Here is an 18,522-nt window from a genome sequence, read left to right as displayed (position 1 = left end):
GCGCGCCACTAGGGCGGCGCATGCGCGCTGCGCACCCTCCCTCCTGCTCCAGAACATCGCGCATGCGCTGTACTCACTAGCCGAGCGGTTGCGCATGCGCGACGCGCGCTCGCTCCTCACCTACGTGCCGCGCGGCGCCCCCAGCCCCGTTGTAAGAGCTTGGATTTTCTCATTGGCTCGCTCGCAGCCAATCAGAGAGCGGGATTGGTCGCGGTCTGCCTAGCGACGCGGAAAGCTGGTTGGTGATTGGTTAAGAGCGAGGAGCGCCTTCTTCGCCCGCTTCCCGCCGCCGCGCGCCCGCCGCCATTTTGTGAGGGTTCCTCAAGGGGCTGGAGGGCGGCGGGGCCGGGCCTGGGGGCGGCCCTGTGTGTTTAACGGGGCCCATGAAGGTGAATGGGGATCCACAGGGTGAGGGGGGAACCGAATGAGGCCCGAGGAGGGGATAAACGGAGCCCGGATGGAGGCGGGAGGGTTGGTGCGTAGAAGGCTGAGGGAAAATGGTGGCGGCCGTGAGGGGGAGCGGAGGGCTGAGGGGGGAAAGGCCGCGTCTGAGAGGGTCTGTGGTGGTTTAATGGGGTTTTAATGGGGTTTTAATGGGGGTTTATGTGGTTTTTCTTGCAGCTGTGTGGAGAGAAAGAGGCCGGATGGTGCCCGGAGCTGCTGCTGTGTGAGGAACGGGAGAATAAAGCGTGAAAATAAGCAGAAAGTGGTTAAAAAGGGGGTGTGAGCCATATAGAGGGCATATAGGGTGCTTTGAGGCCACATAAGGGGTCTTAAAGACCATATAAGGGGTTTAGAGGTGATATAAGGGGGTTTTGAGGCCATATAGTGGGTCTCAGAGGCTGTGTAGGGGTGTTTGAGGGCATATAAGGGGTCTTTGAGGCCCTATAGGGGGTCTTAGAGGCCATATAGGGGGGCTTTCAGGCCATATAGGGGGGTTTTAAGGACATTAGGGGGTCATTGAGGCCATATAAGGGGTTTAGAGGCCTTATGGGGGGTCTTTGAGGCCGTATAGGGGGTCTTTGAGGCCGTATAGGGGGTCTTTGAGGCCGTATAAGGGGTCTTTGAGGCCGTATAAGGGGTCTTAGAGGCCATATAGGGGGACTTAGAGGCCATATAGGGGGTCTCAGAGGCCATATAGGGGGTCTCAGAGGCCATATAGGGGGTCTCAGAGGCCATATAGGGGGCTTTGAGGCCACATAAGGGGTCTTAGAGGCCATATAGGGGGTTTAGAGGCGATATAAGGGGGTTTTGAGGCCACATAAGGGGTCTTAGAGGCCATATAAGGGGTCTTAGAGGCCATATAAGGGGTTTAGAGGCCATATAGGGGGTCTTAGAGGCCGTATAAGGGGTCTTTGAGGCCGTATAGGGGGTCTTAGAGGCCATATAGGGGGTCTTAGAGGCCGTATAGGGGGTCTCAGAGGCCATATAGGGGGTCTTTGAGGCCGTATAGGGGTCTCAGAGGCCATATAGGGGGTCTCAGAGGCCATATAGGGGGTCTCAGAGGCCATATAGGGGGTCTCAGAGGCCATATAGGGGATCTTAGAGGCCATATAGGGGGTCTTAGAAGCCATAGAAGGGGTTTAGAGGCCCTATAGGGGGTCTTTGAGGCCATATAGGGGGTCTTAGAAGCCATATAAGGGGTCTTAAAGGCCATATAGGGGGTCTTAGAGGCCGTATAAGGGGTATTTGAGGCCATATAGGGGGTCGTTGAGGCTGTATGGGGGTCTTTGAGGCCATATAAGGGGGTCTCAGAGGCCATGTAGGGGGCTTTGAGACCGTATAGGAGGTCTTAGAGGGCATATAGAGGGGCTTAGAGACTGTATAGGGGGTCTTAGAGGCCGTATAAGGGGTCTTTGACGCCGTATAGGGGTCTTAGAGGCCATATAGGGGTCTTAGAGGCCATATAAGGGGTCTTAGAGGCCATATAAGGGGTCTTAGAGGCCATATAGGGGGTCTCAGAGGCCATATAGGGGGTCTCAGAGGCCGTATAACGGGTCTTAGAGGCCATATAGGGGTCTTAGAGGGCATATAGGGGATCTTAGAGGCCATATAGGGGGTCTTAGAGGGCGTATAAGGGGTATTTGAGGCCATATAGGGGGTCTTAGAGGCCATATAAGGGGTTTAGAGGCCGTATAGGGGGTCTTAGAGGGCGTATAAGGGGTCTTAGAGGCCATATAAGGGGGCTGTGAGGCCATACAGGGGGTCTTAGAGGCCATATAAGGGGTTTAGAGGCCGTATAGGGGGTCTTAGAGGCCATATAGGGGGTCTTAGAGGCCATATAAGGGGTTTAGAGGCAATATAGGGGGTCTTAGAGGCCACATAGGGGGTCTTAGAGGCCACATAGGGGGTCTTAGAGGCCATATAGGGGGTCTCAGAGGCCATATAGGGGGCTTTGAGGCCACATAAGGGGTCTTAGAGGCCATATAAGGGGTCTTAGAGGCCATATAGGGGGTCTTAGAGGCCATATAGGGGGTCTTAGAGGCCATATAGGGGGTCTTAGAGGCCATATAACGGGTCTTAGAGGCCATATAAGGGGTTTAGAGGCCGTATAGGGGGTCTTTGAGGCCATATAGGGGTCTTTGAGGCCATATAGGGGGCTTTGAGGCCACATAAGGGGTCTTAGAGGCCATATAAGGGGTTTAGAGGCCGTATAGGGGGTCTTAGAGGCCGTATAGGGGGTCTTAGAGGGCGTATAAGGGGCATTTGAGGCCATATAGGGGGTCTTAGAGGCCATATAATGGGGATTTGAGGCCGTATAGGGGGTTTAGAGGCTATATAGGGGGTCCTAGAGGCCATATAGGGGTCTTAGAGGCCACATAAGGGGTCTTAGAGGCCATATAGGGGGTCTTAGAGGCCATATAAGGGGTTTAGAGGCCATATAGGGGGTCCTGTCCCCATATAAGGGGGTCCCTATTCCCATATTGGTGCCCCATAAAGGGTCTTTATATATAGGATTTGAATTGCTCACGTGAGCGTGCGCCGCAATCCCATTGGCTGTCAGCACGCGCTCCGGAAGTAGCTCCGGCGTCAAAGACAGGAAGTGACGCCATTTTGATGCTGCGGCCTCAGGAAGTGACGCCATTTTGAGGCGGCGGAGGCCGGAAGTGACGCCATTTTGAGGCGGCGGAGGCCCGAGGCGGGAGCGGCGGTTTGAGGCGGAGGTGAGTGGGGGGGGGGGGAGCGGGGACGGGTCACGTGTCACCTCACCCCCCCACCCCCCCATAGATCCAACCCAAAATGGGCCCACATCCCCTATAGGCCCCTATTGGACCCCATAGGCCCCTATTAGGCCCCATTGGGCCCCTAACCCCATTAACCCCATAGACCCCACGTCCCCTATAGGTCCCTATTGGCCCCCATTAGCCCTCATTGGTTCTCATTGGGCCCCATTGGTTCCTATTAGACCCCATACCCCATTGGCCCCCATTGGCCCCACATCCCCCCCATAGGCCCCTATTGGACCCCATTGGCCCCCCAACCCCATTAACCCCATAGGCCCCACATCCCCTATAGGTCCCTATTGGCCCCCATTAGCCCTCATTGGTTCCCATTGGCCCCCATTGGTCCCCATTAGCCCCACATCCCCCATTAAACCCCATTAGCCTCCTTTGGTCCCCATTATCCCACATTAGCCCCCATACCCTATTGGCCCCATTGGCCCCACATCCCCCATTGGCCCCCACATCCCCCATTATCCCCCATTGGCCCCACATCCCCCATTGGCCCCATTGTACCCCATTATCCCCCATTGTACCCCATTATCCCCCATTGGCCCCCATTGGTCCCTCATACCCCATTGGCCCCACATCCCCCATTATCCCCACATCCCCCATTGGCCCCCACATCCCCCATTATCCCCCATTGTACCCCATTATCCCCCATTGGCCCCATTGCCCCAATGTCCCCTACATCCCCCATTATCCCCCATTGTCCCCACATCCCCCATTGCCCCCATTATCCCCCATTGGCCCCATTGCCCCCATTATCCCCCATTGATCCCCATTTGCCCCCATTGTCCCCACTTCTCCCATTGTCCCCCACATCCCCCATTAGCCCCCATTAGCCCTCATTAGCCCCCCATACCCCATTGGCCCCCATTGGCCCCACATCCCCCATTGGCCCCCCATACCCCATTAGCCCCCCATTGGTTCCCATTGACCCCCATTTGCCCCCCATTATCCCCCATTGGCCCCACATCCCTCATTAGCCCCCATTAGCCCCTATAGTCCCCACCTCCCCCATTGCCCCTATTGGCCCCCATTGGCCCCCATTGTCTCCATTGCACCCATTGGCCCCACATCCCCCATTGGCTCCATTGATCCCCATTTGCCCCCGTTGGCCCCACATCCCTTACTGCCCCCCATTAGGCGCCATTATCCCCATTGGCCCCACATCCCCCATTGGCCCTACATCCCCCATTGGCCCCATTGTCTCCATTGGCCCCATTGGCCCCATTGCGCCCATTGGCCCCACATCCCCCCATTGGCCCCATTGCGCCCATTGGCCCCACATCCCCCCATTGGCCCCATTGATCCCCATTTGCCCCCATTGGCCCCACATCCCCTACTGCTCCCCATTAGCCCCCATTGGCTCCATTATCCCCATTGGCCCTACATCCCCCATTGGCCCCATTATCCCCCATTGGCCCCCACTGTCCCCATTATCCCCCATTGGCCCCCATTGGCCCCACATCCCCCATTGGCCCCACATCCCCCATTGGCCCCCACATCCCCCATTATCCCCCATTGTACCCCATTATCCCCCATTGGCCCCATTGCCCCAATGTCCCCTACATCCCCCATTATCCCCCATTGCCCCCATTATCCCCCATTGCCCCCATTATCCCCCATTGGCCCCATTGCCCCCATTATCCCCCATTGATCCCCATTTGCCCCCATTGTCCCCACTTCTCCCATTGTCCCCCACATTCCCCATTAGCCCCCATTGGCCCCCCATACCCCATTGGCCCCCATTGGCCCCCCATACCCCATTAGCCCCCCATTGGTTCCCATTGGCCCCCATTTGCCCCCCATTATCCCCCATTGGCCCCACATCCCTCATTAGCCCCCATTGGCCCCTATAGTCCCCACCTCCCCCATTGCCCCTATTGTCCCCCATTGGCCCCACATCCCCCATTGGCCCTATTGTCCCCATTGTCCCCATTGCGCCCATTGGCCCCACATCTCCCCATTGTCCCTTACATCCCCCATTGGCCCCCATTGACCCTACATCCCCCATTGGCCCCATTGTCTCCATTTGCCCCATTGTCCCCCACATCCCCCATTGTCCCTATTGTCCCTTATTGTCCCTATTGTCCCTATAGGCAGCCGTGATGTCGTCGACGTCTCAGAAGCATCGGGACTTTGTGGCGGAGCCGATGGGGGACAAACCTGTGGGGTCGTTGGCCGGGATCGGGGACGTGTTGGGCAAGAAGCTGGAGGAGAAAGGGTTTGATAAGGTGGGGACAATGGGGTCAATGGGGAACAATGGGGTCAATGGGGGACAATGGGGTATGGGGGACCAATAGGGGATGTGGGGCCAATGGGGGCAAATGGGGATCAATGGAGTATGGGGGACTAATAGGGGATGTGGGGCCAATGGGGGGCAATAGGGGCCAATGGGAACCAATGGGCTATGGGGAACCACTAGGGGATGTGGGGCCAATGGGGATAATGGGGCCAATGGGGGCAAATGGGGATCAATGGAGTATGGGGGACTAATAGGGGATGTGGGGCCAATGGGGGGATGTGGGGCCAATGGGGGGATGTGGGAGCCAATGGGGGCTAATTGGGGACAATGGGGGACTATGGGGTCAATGGGATGGGGGACACAATAGGGACAATGGGATGGGGACACAATGGGGACAATGGGATGGGGAACACAATGGGGACAATGGAATGGGGGGGACAATAGGGACACAATGGGGACAATGGGGGACAATAGGTTGGGGGACACAATGGGGACAATGGGGGACAATGGGGGACACAATAGGGACACAATGGGGACAATGGGGTCAATGGGACATTTAGGGACAATAGGTTGGGGGACACAATGGGGGACAATGGGTTGGGGGGGACAATGGGATGGGGACACAATGGGGACAATGGGGTAGGGGACACAATGGGGACAATGGGGGACACAATGGGGGACACAATGGGGACCATTTGGGGCCATTTTAGGGTCACTTTATACCCACCATGGGGCCATTTTAGGGTCATTTGTAGCCATTTTTGGACCATTTATAGCCATTTTAGGGCCATTTATAGCCATTTTAGGGCAATTTGTGGCCATTTTAGTGCCATTTGTGCCCATTTTAGTGCCATTTATTGCCATTTTAGTGCCATTTATAGCCATTTTGGGGCCATTTATAGCCATTTCAGTGCCATTTATAGCCATTTTAGGGCTATTTTAACCATTTTTGGGTCATTTTAAGTCTAGGCCTCGTCTCCCCTTCAGGCCTACGTGGTGCCTGGACAGTTCCTGGTGCTGAAGTAGGACGAGGAGCTGGGCCATTTTAGGGTCACTTTATGGTCATTTTAGGGCCATTTATTGCCATTTTAGGGTCATTTTAGCCATTTTAGGGCCATTTATAGACATTTTAGTGCCATTCATAGCCATTTTAGGGCCATTTATAGCCATTTTAGCCATTTTTGGGTCATTTTAAGACTAGGCCTCGTCTCTCCTTTAGGCCTACGTGGTGCTTGGACAGTTCCTGGTGCTGAAGTAGGACGAGGAGCTGGGCCATTTTAGGGTCACTTTATGGCCATTTTAAGGCCATTTATTGCCATTTTAGGGATATTTTAGCCATTTTAGGGCCATTTATAGACATTTTAGTGCCATTCATAGCCATTTTAGGGCCATTTATAGCCATTTTAGCCATTTTTGGGTCATTTTAAGACTAGGCCTCGTCTCTCCTTCAGGCCTACGTTGTTCTTGGACAGTTCCTGGTGCTGAAGAAGGACGAGGAGCTGTTTCGGGAATGGCTTCGTGACGCTTGTGGGGCCAACGCCAAGCAGAGCCGTGACTGCTCCGGCTGCCTGAGAGAGTGGTGCGATGCCTTCCTCTGAGCCCCAAAATCCACACAATTCACCCCAGAATCCACCCCCTATACACACACATTGTTTCTTTATCCCATATCCCCACCCTTTGTCCCAAATCCGGTTGTCAAACCGCGCGTCCCTGCGCTGCTTCACTTGGCTGCCTGTGTCAAATTGGGTCTTTCTGGGCCCAAAATTGGTCTTTCTGGGCCCAAAATTGGCCTTTCTGGGCTCAAATTTGGTCATTCTGGGCCCAAAATTGGTATTTCTGGGCTCAAATTTGGTCTTTCTATGCCCAAATTTGGTCTTTCTGGCCCCAAAATTGGTCTTTCTGGGCTCAAATTTGGTCTTTCTCAGCCCAAATTTGGTCATTCTGGGCCCAAATTGGGTCATTCTGGGCCCAAAATTGGTCTTTCTAGGCCCAAATTTGGTCTTTCTGGGCCCAAAATTGGTCTTTTTGGGCCCAAATTTGGGGTTGGGGGGCTTAAATTTGAGCTTTGGGGTCCCAAAAGGGTTTTGAGATCCCGAAAGGGGATTTTAGGGTCTTAAATTTGGTCTTTTGGGGCCCAAAATTGGTCTTTCTAGGCCCAAATTTGGTCTTTTTGGGCCCAAAATTGGTCTTTCTGGGCCCAAATTTGGGGTTGGGGGGGCTTTAAGTTGAGCATTGGGGTCCCAGAATTGGACTTAGGGATCCCAAAAGGGTTTTGGGATCCACAAAGGGGAATTTGGGGTCTTAAATTTGGTCTTTCTCAGCCCAAATTTGGTCTTTCTAGCCCCAAAATTGGTCTTTCTGGGCCCAAATTTGGGGTTGGGGGGCTTAAATTTGAGCTTTGGGGTCCCAAAAGGGTTTTGAGATCCCTAAAGGGGATTTTAGGGTCTTAAATTTGGTCTTTTTGGGCCCAAAATTGGTCTTTCTAGGCCCAAATTTGGTCTTTTTGGACCCAAAATTGGTCTTTCTAAGCCCAAATTTGGGGTTGGAGGTCTTAAATTTGAGCTTTGGGGTCCCAAAATTGGACTTTGGGGATCCTAAAAGGGTTTTGGGATCCGCAAAGGGGATTTTGGGGTCTTAAATTTGGTCTTTTTGGGGCCCAAAATTGGTCTTTCTGGGCCCAAATTTGGGGTTGTGGGGCTTAAATTTGAGCTTTGGGGTCCCAAAAAGTTTTTGAGATCCACAAAGGAGAATTTAGGGTCTTAAATTTGGTCTTTCTGGGCCCAAAGTTGGGGTTGGGGGGCTTAAATTTGAGCTTGGGGTCCCAAAAGGGTTTTGGGATCCCCAAAATGGAATTTGGGGTCTTAAATTTGGTCTTTTGGGGCCCAAAATTGGTCTTTCTCAGCCCAAATTTGGTCTTTCTGGGCCCAAAATTGGTCTTTTTGGGCCCAAAGTTGGGTTTGAGGGTCTTACATTTCAGTTTTAGGGTCCCAAAATGGGGGGGGGGGGGGGGATGGGGGTCCGTAAACTGACCCCCCCATTGAGGGACCCCATAGACCCCAATGGACTGACCCCCCCCCCCCAATGTTATCTCTATCCTTGGGGGTCTGATTTTGGGGTGTCCCCCCCCCCACTTTATCATCCCGGCCCTAAAATTTGTTTGTAAAAGGGTTTTTCTAAATAAGGTAAAAATAAATGTTTGCTGTGTTGGATGAACCCGGTATGGGGGGGAGATTTGGGGTCTTGGGGGGGGGGGGATTTGGGGTCTGGGGGGGATATGGGCTTCTGGGGGTCAGTTTGGGGTCTGGAGGGGGGGATATGGGGGTCTTGGGGGGGGGATTTGGGGTCTTGAGGGGGAGATTTGGGGTCTTGGGGGGGGGATATGGGGTCTGGGGGGGATATGGGCTTCTGGGGGTCAATTTGGGGTCTGGAGGGGGGGATATGGGGGTCTGGGGGGGTAGATTTGGTACTGGGGGGGATATGGGGTTCTGGGGGGGATATATGGGGTCTGGAGGGGGGGATATGGGTGTTCTGGGGGGGGATATTGGGGTTCTGCGGGGGATTTGGGTTCTGGGGGGGATATGGGGTTCTGGGTGGGGGGATTTGGGGTCTGGAAGGGGGGATATGGGGGTCTGGGGGGTGGGGTTGGGGTCTAGGGGGGGGGTTGGGGTCTGGAGGGGGGGGATATAGGGTTCTGGGGGAAGATATGGGGCCTGGGAGGGGGATACAGGGTCTGGAGGGGGAGAGATTTGGGGTCTGGGTGGGTAATATGGGATTTTGGGGGGGGGATTTGGGGTCTGGGTAGGGATATGGGGTCTGGAGGGGGGATATGGGTCCCCAGAGTCCTCCAGAGCAGCTGTTCGGGTCCTCCAAGCGATCTAGAGAGGCGCAGTGAAAAAGGTACTTCCGGTTTAGCTCTTCCGGGGTTGTGCACTTCCGCTTCCGGCGATGCCAAGATGGCGGAGCCCCGCAGAAGGCGGCGGCGGCGGCCGAACGCTCACGTGGAGGCGTGGCTACGGGAATGGCGGGAAGAGGCGGGGGGCGGGACCAGGGCCAGGGCCGTCTATGATAGGGTGAGAGGGGCAGGGGGGCGGGGCCAAGGGAGGGAGCGGGGCCAATGGGATGGGGGGGCTGTGGGAGGACCGGAAGTTGGGTGTTACGGATCATAGAGACGGGGGGGGGGGAAGGAGGGGCTGTGGGAGGACCGGAAGTTATGGATCATAGAGTTGAGGGCTGTGGGGATGGGGCACGTGACTTGGGAGGACCGGAAGTTGGGTGTTGTGGATCATAGAGATTAAAGGCCATGGGGATGGGGCACGTGACTTCCGGGGGGGGGGCTGTGGGAGGACCGGAAGTTGGGCCTTATGGATCATAGAGACGTGGAAGGGGGGGAGGAGGGGCTGTGAGAGGACCGGAAGTTATGGATCATAGAGTTGAGGTCAGTGGGTATGGAGCACGTGACTTGACCACGTGACTCCCGTGACTCCCGTGACCTTTGACCCCAGGCTCTGAGGTCGCTGTTCCGGTACCCGCTGCCGTTACGGTCGGGCCGAGACGCGGCTGTTCTGAGGAACTTCGGGCCGCGACTTTGTGCCAGAATCGAGAGCAGGATGAGGCAGCACCGGATCGGTACGGGAATGGGGGGCGGAAGTGGGGGACCGGAAGTGATGGACCGGAAATGGGAAGTGCCGGAAGTGGGGGACCGGAAGTGGAAGGGGACGGAAGTAAGGATGACCGGAATTGGGGAGGACCGGAAGTGGAAAGGGGCGGAAGTGGGGAGGACAGGAAGTGGGATGACCGGAAGTGGGGGGACCGGAAGTGAGATGTCATCTGGGTGGGTGGGGAGCGGAAGTGGGAAGGACCGGAAGTGAGACGTGATCGGGTGCGGGACGGAAGTGGGTAGGACCGGAAGTGGGAAGGACCGGAAGTGGAAGGGTGCAAAAGTGGGGAGGGCCGGAAGTAAGACATTATCGGATGAGCTTGCTTTCCATATTGATTTGCATTTCCGTTTGCATGCTCATTTGCATACTCATTTGCATACTCATTTGCATTTTTACCCCCTATAGAACAAGGGCTCCCCCCGAGCCCCCCCGCTCCACAAGCCCCGCCCCCCGCCGTGGCTCCGCCCACCGTGAGTGTCGCACCCTGATTGGCTGATAAAAGCGGGGGGCGGGGCTTAACGAGGCCACGCCCCCCTCACGTCTCTCCACCAATAGGCTCAATACAGGCCCCGCCCAAACTCCGCCCCTTTCATCCTATTGGTCGCTTTGCTCAGGGTGAGCCCGCCTTCTATGGGGGGTGGACGGAGTCAAGCGGGTCACGTGACCCCCCATGGCCACGCCCACTTCACTCTTGACTCCGCCCACAGACCAATCAGCCGCTCCAGGAGGCGGAGCTTCGGCGTCTGGCTCCGCCCCTTTACACACGGCCCATAGTGAGTGGTTATCAATGGGGGCCTATGGGGGTCTTAGGGGTCCTATGGGGGGTCCTATGGGGGGGGTTCTTGGGGGTCCAATGGGGATCTTGGGGGTCCTATGGGGTCCTATGGTGGTCTTGGGGGTCCTATGGGGACATCAGGAGGGTCCTATGGGATCCTATGGGGTTCTTGGGGGTCCTATGGTGGTCTTGGGGGTCCTATGGGGACATGGGGGGGTTCTTGGGGGTCCTGTGTGGGTCTTGGTGTCCTATGGGGTTCTATGGGGATATGGGGGGTCCTATAGGGTCCTATGGGGTCTTGGGGGTCCTATGGGGTCCTATGGTCATCTTGGGGGTCTTATGGGGATATGAGGGGGGTCTATTGGGTCCTATGGGGTCCTATGGGGGTCTTCGGGGTTCTATGGAGTCCTGTGGTGGTCTTGGGGGTCCTATGGGGCCATGGAGAGGGTCTTGGGGGCCCTATGGGGGCCTATGGGGTTCTTGGGGGTCCTATGGGGACATGGGGGGGGTCTTATGGGGTCTTATGGTGGTCTTGGGGGTCCTATGGGGACATGGGGGGGGGTCTTGGGGATCCTATGGGGGGTCCTATGGGATTCCTATGGGATTCCTATGGGATTCCTATGGGGGTCTGTTCCCCCCCCCCCCACAGACAGCCCCTGGGGGGGCACTGAGCACATTGATACGGAGGGATCTGGTGCGACGCCATGGGAGACCCCCAAGGTATTTGGGGGGGGGGGGGGATAAGGGGGTGAAGGAGGAAATATGGGGGTAAATAGGGGGGGAGTGGGGTATTATGGGGTATGAGGGGCAGATTGGGGGGCTGTGGGGTATTGGGGGCTCCCTATGGGGTCTCTATGGGATCTCTATGGGGTCCCTATGGGGTCTCTATGGGGCAGGGGGGGGCACTGGGGTCCCTATGGGGTCTCTATGGGTTCTCTATGGGGTCTCTATGAGGTCTCTATGTGTCCCTATGGGTCTCTATGTGTCTCTATGGGGTCCCTATGGGGTCACTATGGGGTCCCTATGGGGTCAATATGGGGTGTCTATGGGGTCTCTATGTGTCCCTATGGGTCTCTATGGGGTCCCTATGGGGTCTCTGTGGGGTCTCTATGTGTCCCTATGGGTCTCTATGTGTGCCTATGGGTCTCTATGTGTCCCTATGGGTCTCTATGTGTCTCTATGGGTCTCTATGGGGTCACCCTATATTCCCCCCCCAAGTTACTCATTGACAGACCGTGGCCGCCTCCTGGCTCAGCGATTGGCTGAGAGCTCGGAAGCTCCGCCCCTTTTGGAGCCCCCCAGCCTATCAGACAACGCCCACATCGATAGTCCCGCCCCTTCCGGTGACCACGCCCCTACAAGCCCCGCCCCCTTTGAGGACCAAGCCCCGCCCCCATTGCTGGGGTAAGGGTCACGTGACCATGGGAGGGCGGGAAATGGGGGAGTCACGTGACCTGGGTGGGAAGAGAGGAGTCACGTGACCCCCGTGATTCATCCCTTAGGGGTGACATATTGGGGGGATGGGGGGGGGGGTCACGTGACCTTCGGTGTGTCACGTGATCTCTGTCCATAGCGCTGACCAAGATGGCGGCGTGGAGCTGCAGCCGGGAACGTTCGAGGTGCTGCTGTGTGCTGACGTCACTGAGGGCTGCGGGTGGGTATAGAGCTATATGGGGGGGTATAGAACCATATAGGGGGGGATATAGCCATATAGGGGGTATATAGCCCTATGGGGGGGTATATAGCCATATAGGGGGGTATATAGCCGTATAGGGGGGGATATAGCCGTATAGGGGGGGATATAGCCATATAGGGGGGTATATAGCCATATAGGGGGGGGATATAGCCATATAGGGGGGTATATAGCCATATAGGGGGGGGATATAGCCATATAGGGGGGGGATATAGCCATATGGGGGGGGATATAGCCATATAGGGGGGGATATAGCCATATAGGGGGGGGATATAGCCATATAGGGGGGGATATAGCCATATAGGGGGGGGATATAGCCATATAGGGGGGTATATAGCCATATAGGGGGGGATATAGCCATATGGGGGGGGATATAGCCATATAGGGGGGGATATAGCCATATAGGGGGGGGATATAGCCATATAGGGGGGGATATAGCCATATAGGGGGGGATATAATCGTATGGGGGTTATATAGTCATATAGGGAGGTATGGAACCATATAGGGGGGTATGGGGTGACCCATTCCCTATGGGGTGTTCTGGTTCCTATAGGGTAACTGGTTCCCTATGGGTTGATCCAGTCCCTATGGGGTGTCCGTTCTCACTGTGGCTCTGACCCACAGCTCAGGCCGTGTCCGTGGGGCGCTGCCCCCATTATCGGCCATGGGGCAGCGAGTGGAGCTGCGCCGTCTGCCCGTGGGGGACTTCATGTGGGTGGCCAGGGAGAAGGACCACCCAGAAGGTGGGAGGGGCTTAGAGGGGGCGGGGCTTAATGGGGGGTGGGGCTTAATGGGGGGCGGGGCTTAGAATGGGCGGAGCTTGAAGTGGGCGGGGCTTAAAATGGGGGCGGGGCTTCTGTTGGGGTGGGGCTTCTGATTGGCAGGGCTTAGAGTGGGCGGGGCTTCAGGTGGGCGGGGCTTCTGGTTGGCGGGGTTGAGTGGGAGGGGCTTAGAGTGGGCGGGGCTTCTGGTGGGGCGGAGCTTCTGATTGGCAGAGCTTAGAGTGGGCGGGGCTCAGAGTAGGCGGAGCTTACGGTGGAGGCGGAGCTTGAAGTGGGCGGGGCTTCTTGTGGGCACAGGGCTTCTGATTGGCAGGGCTCAGAGTGGGCGGGGCTTATAGTGGGGGCGGGGCTTCTGGTGGAGCGGGGCTTCTGATTGGCGGTGCTTGAAGTGGGCGGAGCTTCCAATTGGTGGGATTAATGGTGGGCGGGGCTTACAGTGGGGGCAGGGCTTCTGGTGGGGCGGGGCTTCGAGTGGGCAAAGCTTCGAGTGGGGGGCGAGGCTTGGAGTGGGCGGGGCTTATGGTGGGCGGGGCTTATGGTGGGGGCTGGGCTTACAGTGGGAGGGGCTTATGATTGAGGGGGCTTTTTGAGGGGGCGGGGCTTAGAGTGGGCGGGGCTTCTGATTGGTGGGGTTTAGAGTGGGCGGGGCTTATGGTGGGAGATGCTTTTGGTGGGTGGGGCTTAGAGTGGGCAGGGCTTACGGTGGGTGCGGGGCTTCTGATTGGTGGGGCTTATGGTGGGCGAGGCTTAATGTGGGGCGGAGCTTAGAGAGGGTGGGGCTTACGGTGGGGGCGGGGCTTCTGATTGGTGGGGTTTCTGGTGGGCGGGGCTTAAACTGGGAGGGGCTTAGAGTGGGCGGAGGTTACGGTGGGGGCAGAGCTTGAAGTGGGCGGGGCTTCTGGTGGGGTCGGGCTTCTGATTGCTGGTGTTCATAGTGGGCGGGGCTTATGGTGGGAGATGCTTTTTGTGGGCGGGGCTTAGAGTGGGCGGGGCTTGAAGTGGGCGGTGCTTCTGGTGGGGCGGAGCTTCCGGTGGGCGGGGCTTAACGTGGGGCGGAGCGTAGAGTGGGCGGGACTTAAATTGGGGCGGGGATTCTGATTGGTGGGGTTTGTTGTGGGCGGGACTTAAAGTGGGGGGCGGGGCTTGAAGTGGGCGGGGCTTAGAGTGGGCGGGGCTTGGGGTGGCGGGTTGGGTATAGTGCGATGTGATTGGTCGGTGGGCGGGGCTATAGAGATGTGGGCGTGGTTTATGTTTGTGGGCGGGGTTTGGGGTGGCGGGTTGTGCTATAGCGCGATGTGATTGGTTAATGGGTTTGTGGGCGGGGTTTGTGGGTGGTGGGCGGGGCTTTGTGCGGACCCCTCCCCTTTTTTAGGCCGCCCCCCCCACGAGCTGGTGCTGGACGTGGTGGTGGAGAGGAAAACGGCGGCGGATCTTTGTCAGAGCCTCGTTGATGGGAGGTACAAGGAGCAGAAGGTGGGGAATGGGGGGAGATGGGGGGTAATAGGGGGAATAGGGGGGAATTGGGGGGGGATTGGGGGGGAATGGGGGGATGGGGGGTAATGGGGGGGATTAGGGGGGAGTGGGGGGGAACTGGGAGGGAATGGGGGGGAATGGGATGGAATAGGGGGAATGGGGGGGTATGGGGAGGATTGGGGGGGAATAGAGGGGGATTGGGGAGGGTATGGGGAGGAATGGGAGGGAATGGGGGGGATTGGGGGGGAATAGGGGGGTAATGCGGGGTATTGGTGGGGATAGGGGGGAAATGGGAGGGAATGGGGGGGATTGGGGGGAGTGGGGGGGAACTGGGAGGGAATGGGGGGGAATGGGATGGAATAGGGGGGAATGGGGGGGTATGGGGAGGATTGGGAGGGGAATAGGGGGGGATGGGAGAGAATGGGGAAGATTGGGGGGAAATGGGAGGGAATGGGGGGAAGTGAGAGGGAATGGGGGGGAATGGGGGAAACTGGGAGAGAATGGGGGGGAATGGGAGGGAATGGGGGGGATAGGGGGGAAATGGGAGGGAATGGGGGGGATGTGGGGGGGAATGAGGGGAACTGGGAGAGAATCGGGGGAATGGGGGGGGATGGGGGGGGATGGGGGGGGATGGGGAGGACTGGGGGGGAGTGGGAGGGAATTGGGAGGAACTGAGGGGGGAATGGGGGGGATGGGGGGTAATGGGGGTGAGTGGGGGGGGACTGGGAGGGAATGGGGGGGAATGGGATGGAATAGGGGGGAATGGGGGGGTATGGGGAGGATTGGTGGGGAATAGAGGGGGATTGGGGAGGGTATGGGGAGGAATGGGAGGGAATGGGGGGGATATGGGGGGGATGGGGGGAATGGGGGGGACTGGGAGAGAATGGTGGGGAATGGGAGAGAATAAGGCGGGAATAGGGGGGAATGGGGAGGAATGGGAGGATATGGGAGGGATTGGGGGGGAATAGGGGGGGATGGGGGGGATAGGGGGGAAATGGGGGGTATTGGTGGGGATAGGGGGGAAATGGGAGGGAATGGGGGGGATGTGGGGGGAATGAGGGGAACTGGGAGAGAATGGGGGGGAATGGGGGGGAATGGGATGGAATAGGGGGGAATGGGGGGAGTGGGGGGAACTGGGAGGGAATGGGGGGGAATAGGGAGGAATAGAAGGGAATGGGGGGGATATGGGGAAGGAATAGGGGGGGAATAGAGGGGAATGGGGGGGAACTGGGAGAGAATGGGGGGGAATGGGGAAGATTGGGAGGGAATGGGGGGGAAATGGGAGGAACTGAGGGGGAATGGGGGAAATGGGAGGGAATGGGGGGGATATGGAGAGGAATAGGGGGGGAATAGAAGGGAATGGGGGGGAATGGGAGGGAATAGGGGGGGAATAGAAAGGAATGGGGGGGAATAGAAGGGAATGGGAGGATATGGGAGGGAATAAGGGGAATAGAAGGGAATGGGGAGGGTATGGGGAGGAATGGGAGGATATGGGGGAGATTGGGGGTGAATAGGGGGGAATGGGGGGGATTGGGGGGGAATAGGGGGGAATGGGGGGGGATGGGAGAGAATGGGGAAGATTGGGGGGGATTGGGGGGAAATGGGAGGGAATGGGGGGGATATGGGGGGGAATGGGGGGGGAATAGGGGGGAATGGGGGGGAATGGGGAAGGATTGTGGGGGAGTGGGGGGGAATAGGGGGGGATGGGGGGAACTGGGAGAGAATGGGGGGGACTGAGAGGGAATGGGGGGGATGGGGGGATAGGGGGGAAATGGGAGGGAATGGGGGGGATGTGGGGGGAATGAGGGGAACTGGGAGAGAAATGGGGGGGAATGGGGGGGGATGGGGGGAATGGGGGGGGATGGGGGGGATGGGGAGGATTGGGGGGGAGTGGGAGGGAATTGGGAGGAACTGACGGGGGAATGGGGGGGATGGGGGGTAATGGGGGTGAGTGGGGGGGGACTGGGAGGGAATGGGGGGTAATGGGATGGAATAGGGGGGAATGAGGGGGTATGGGGAGGATTGGGGGGGAATAGAGGGGGATTGGGGGAGGGTATGGGGAGGAATGGGAGGGATATGGGGGGGATAGGGGGGAATGGGGGGGACTGGGAGAGAATGGTGGGGAATGGGAGAGAATAAGGCGGGAATAGGGGGGAATGGGGAGGAATGGGAGGATATGGGAGGGATTGGGGGGGAATAGGGGGGGATGGGGGGGATAGGGGGGAAATGGGGGGTATTGGTGGGGATAGGGGGGAAATGGGAGGGAATGGGGGGGATGTGGGGGGAATGAGGGGAACTGGGAGAGAATGGGGGGGAATGGGATGGAATAGGGGGGAATGGGGGGGAGTGGGGGGAACTGGGAGGGAATGGGGGGAATAGGGAGGAATAGAAGGGAATGGGGGGGATATGGGGAAGGAATAGGGGGGGAATAGAGGGGAATGGGGGGAACTGGGAGAGAATGGGGGGGAATGGGGAAGATTGGGAGGGAATGGGGGGGAAATGGGAGGAACTGAGGGGGAATGGGGGAAATGGGAGGGAATGGGGGGGATATGGAGAGGAATAGGGGGGGAATAGAAGGGAATGGGGGGGAATGGGAGGGAATAGGGGGGGAATAGAAAGGAATGGGGGGGAATAGAAGGGAATGGGAGGGAATGGGAGGGAATAAGGGGAATAGAAGGGAATGGGAGGGTATGGGGAGGAATGGGAGGATATGGGGGAGATTGGGGGTGAATAGGGGGGATTGGGGAGGGAATTGGGGGGGAATGGGGGGGGGGGATGGGAGAGAATGGGGAAGATTGGGGGGGATTGGGGGGAAATGGGAGGGAATGGGGGGGATATGGGGGGGAATGGGGAAGGATGGGGGAGTGGGGGGGAATAGGGGGGATGGGGGGAACTGGGAGAGAATGGGGGGGACTGAGAGGGAATGGGGGGGATGGGGGGATAGGGGGGATGTGGGAGGGAATGGGGGGGATGTGGGGGGGAATGAGGGGAACTGGGAGAGAATGGGGGGGAATGGGGGGAATGGGATGGAATAGGGGGGAATGGGGGGGAATGGGGGAAACTGGGAGAGAATAGGGGGGAATGGGATGGAATAGGGGGGAATGGGGGGGTATGGGGAGGATTGGGGGGGAATAGAGGGGGATTGGGGAGGGTATGGGGGGGAATAGGGGGGACTGGGGGGAAATGGGGGGGATTGGGAGGGACTGGGGGGGAATAGGGGGGAATAGGAGGGAATGGGGGCGCTGTATTGGTCCTTACTGGTCCTTACTGGGCTATATTGGTCTATACTGGTCCTCACTGGTCCCTACTGGTCCTTACTGCTCCATACTGGTCCCTATTGCTCCATACTGATCCTTACTGGTTCATACTGGTCCTTATTCATCTATACTGGTCAATACTGGTCCCTACTGCTCCATACTGGTCCTTACTGGTCCATACTGGACTGTATTGGTCCATACTGGTCCTTATTCGCCTATACCGGTCTATACTGGTCTATATTGGTCCATACTGGACCTTACTGGTCCATACTGATCCTTACTGGTCCCTACTGCTCCTTACTGCTCCCTACTGGTCCCTACTGGTCCATACTGGTCTATCCTGGTCCTTACTGGTCCCTATTGCTCCATACTGGTCCTTACTGGCCTATACTGGTCCCTACTGGTCCATTCT

At 57.6% G+C, this 18,522-nt stretch overlaps 2 protein-coding genes across 5 annotated transcripts in view; both read left to right on the top strand.

The window, feature by feature from the left end:
• Positions 1 to 265: 265 nt before the first annotated feature.
• BANF1 (barrier to autointegration nuclear assembly factor 1) lies at positions 266 to 8,685 on the top strand. Of its 4 annotated transcripts, none has more exons than XM_085535501.1 (5): positions 266 to 310; positions 622 to 667; positions 2,956 to 3,164; positions 5,327 to 5,461; positions 6,924 to 8,685. In XM_085535501.1, exons 4-5 carry the CDS (start codon positions 5,336 to 5,338, stop codon positions 7,068 to 7,070), a joined length of 273 nt encoding a protein of 90 aa, XP_085391627.1. In that variant the 5' UTR covers positions 266 to 310; positions 622 to 667; positions 2,956 to 3,164; positions 5,327 to 5,335; the 3' UTR covers positions 7,071 to 8,685. The 4 variants fall into 4 exon arrangements, with proteins under 4 accessions (XP_085391627.1, XP_085391624.1, XP_085391625.1 ...); XM_085535498.1 differs by having other exon boundaries at positions 279 to 389; XM_085535499.1 differs by having other exon boundaries at positions 279 to 408.
• A 722-nt stretch (positions 8,686 to 9,407) lies between these two features.
• MUS81 (MUS81 structure-specific endonuclease subunit) overlaps positions 9,408 to 18,522 on the top strand; it is a 9,333-nt gene continuing 218 nt past the window's right edge. The window contains exons 1-10 of the mRNA XM_085535505.1: positions 9,408 to 9,542; positions 9,975 to 10,098; positions 10,536 to 10,600; positions 10,686 to 10,745; positions 10,838 to 10,903; positions 11,555 to 11,625; positions 12,124 to 12,309; positions 12,479 to 12,559; positions 13,223 to 13,341; positions 14,753 to 14,853. Of these exons, the coding sequence (XP_085391631.1) occupies positions 9,426 to 9,542; positions 9,975 to 10,098; positions 10,536 to 10,600; positions 10,686 to 10,745; positions 10,838 to 10,903; positions 11,555 to 11,625; positions 12,124 to 12,309; positions 12,479 to 12,559; positions 13,223 to 13,341; positions 14,753 to 14,853 (990 nt within the window). The 5' untranslated portion in view covers positions 9,408 to 9,425. The remainder of the gene's footprint in view (positions 9,543 to 9,974; positions 10,099 to 10,535; positions 10,601 to 10,685; positions 10,746 to 10,837; positions 10,904 to 11,554; positions 11,626 to 12,123; positions 12,310 to 12,478; positions 12,560 to 13,222; positions 13,342 to 14,752; positions 14,854 to 18,522) is intronic.

Source organism: Coturnix japonica, unplaced genomic scaffold (genome assembly GCF_054131305.1).
Source record: "Coturnix japonica strain WE unplaced genomic scaffold, WE-NBRP24 Scf128, whole genome shotgun sequence".
NCBI lineage: Eukaryota > Metazoa > Chordata > Aves > Galliformes > Phasianidae > Coturnix > Coturnix japonica.
This window is presented reverse-complemented; position numbering and strand designations above follow the sequence as displayed.

Excerpts from the sequence above, each read along its gene's own strand:
- BANF1 (XM_085535501.1), top strand. The coding sequence starts at position 5,336 with ATGTCGTCGACGTCTCAGAAGCATCGGGACTTTGTGGCGGAGCCGATG. Across the intron at positions 5,462-6,923 it reads AGGAGAAAGGGTTTGATAAG|GCCTACGTTGTTCTTGGACA; the intron begins GTGGGGACAATG and ends TCTCTCCTTCAG.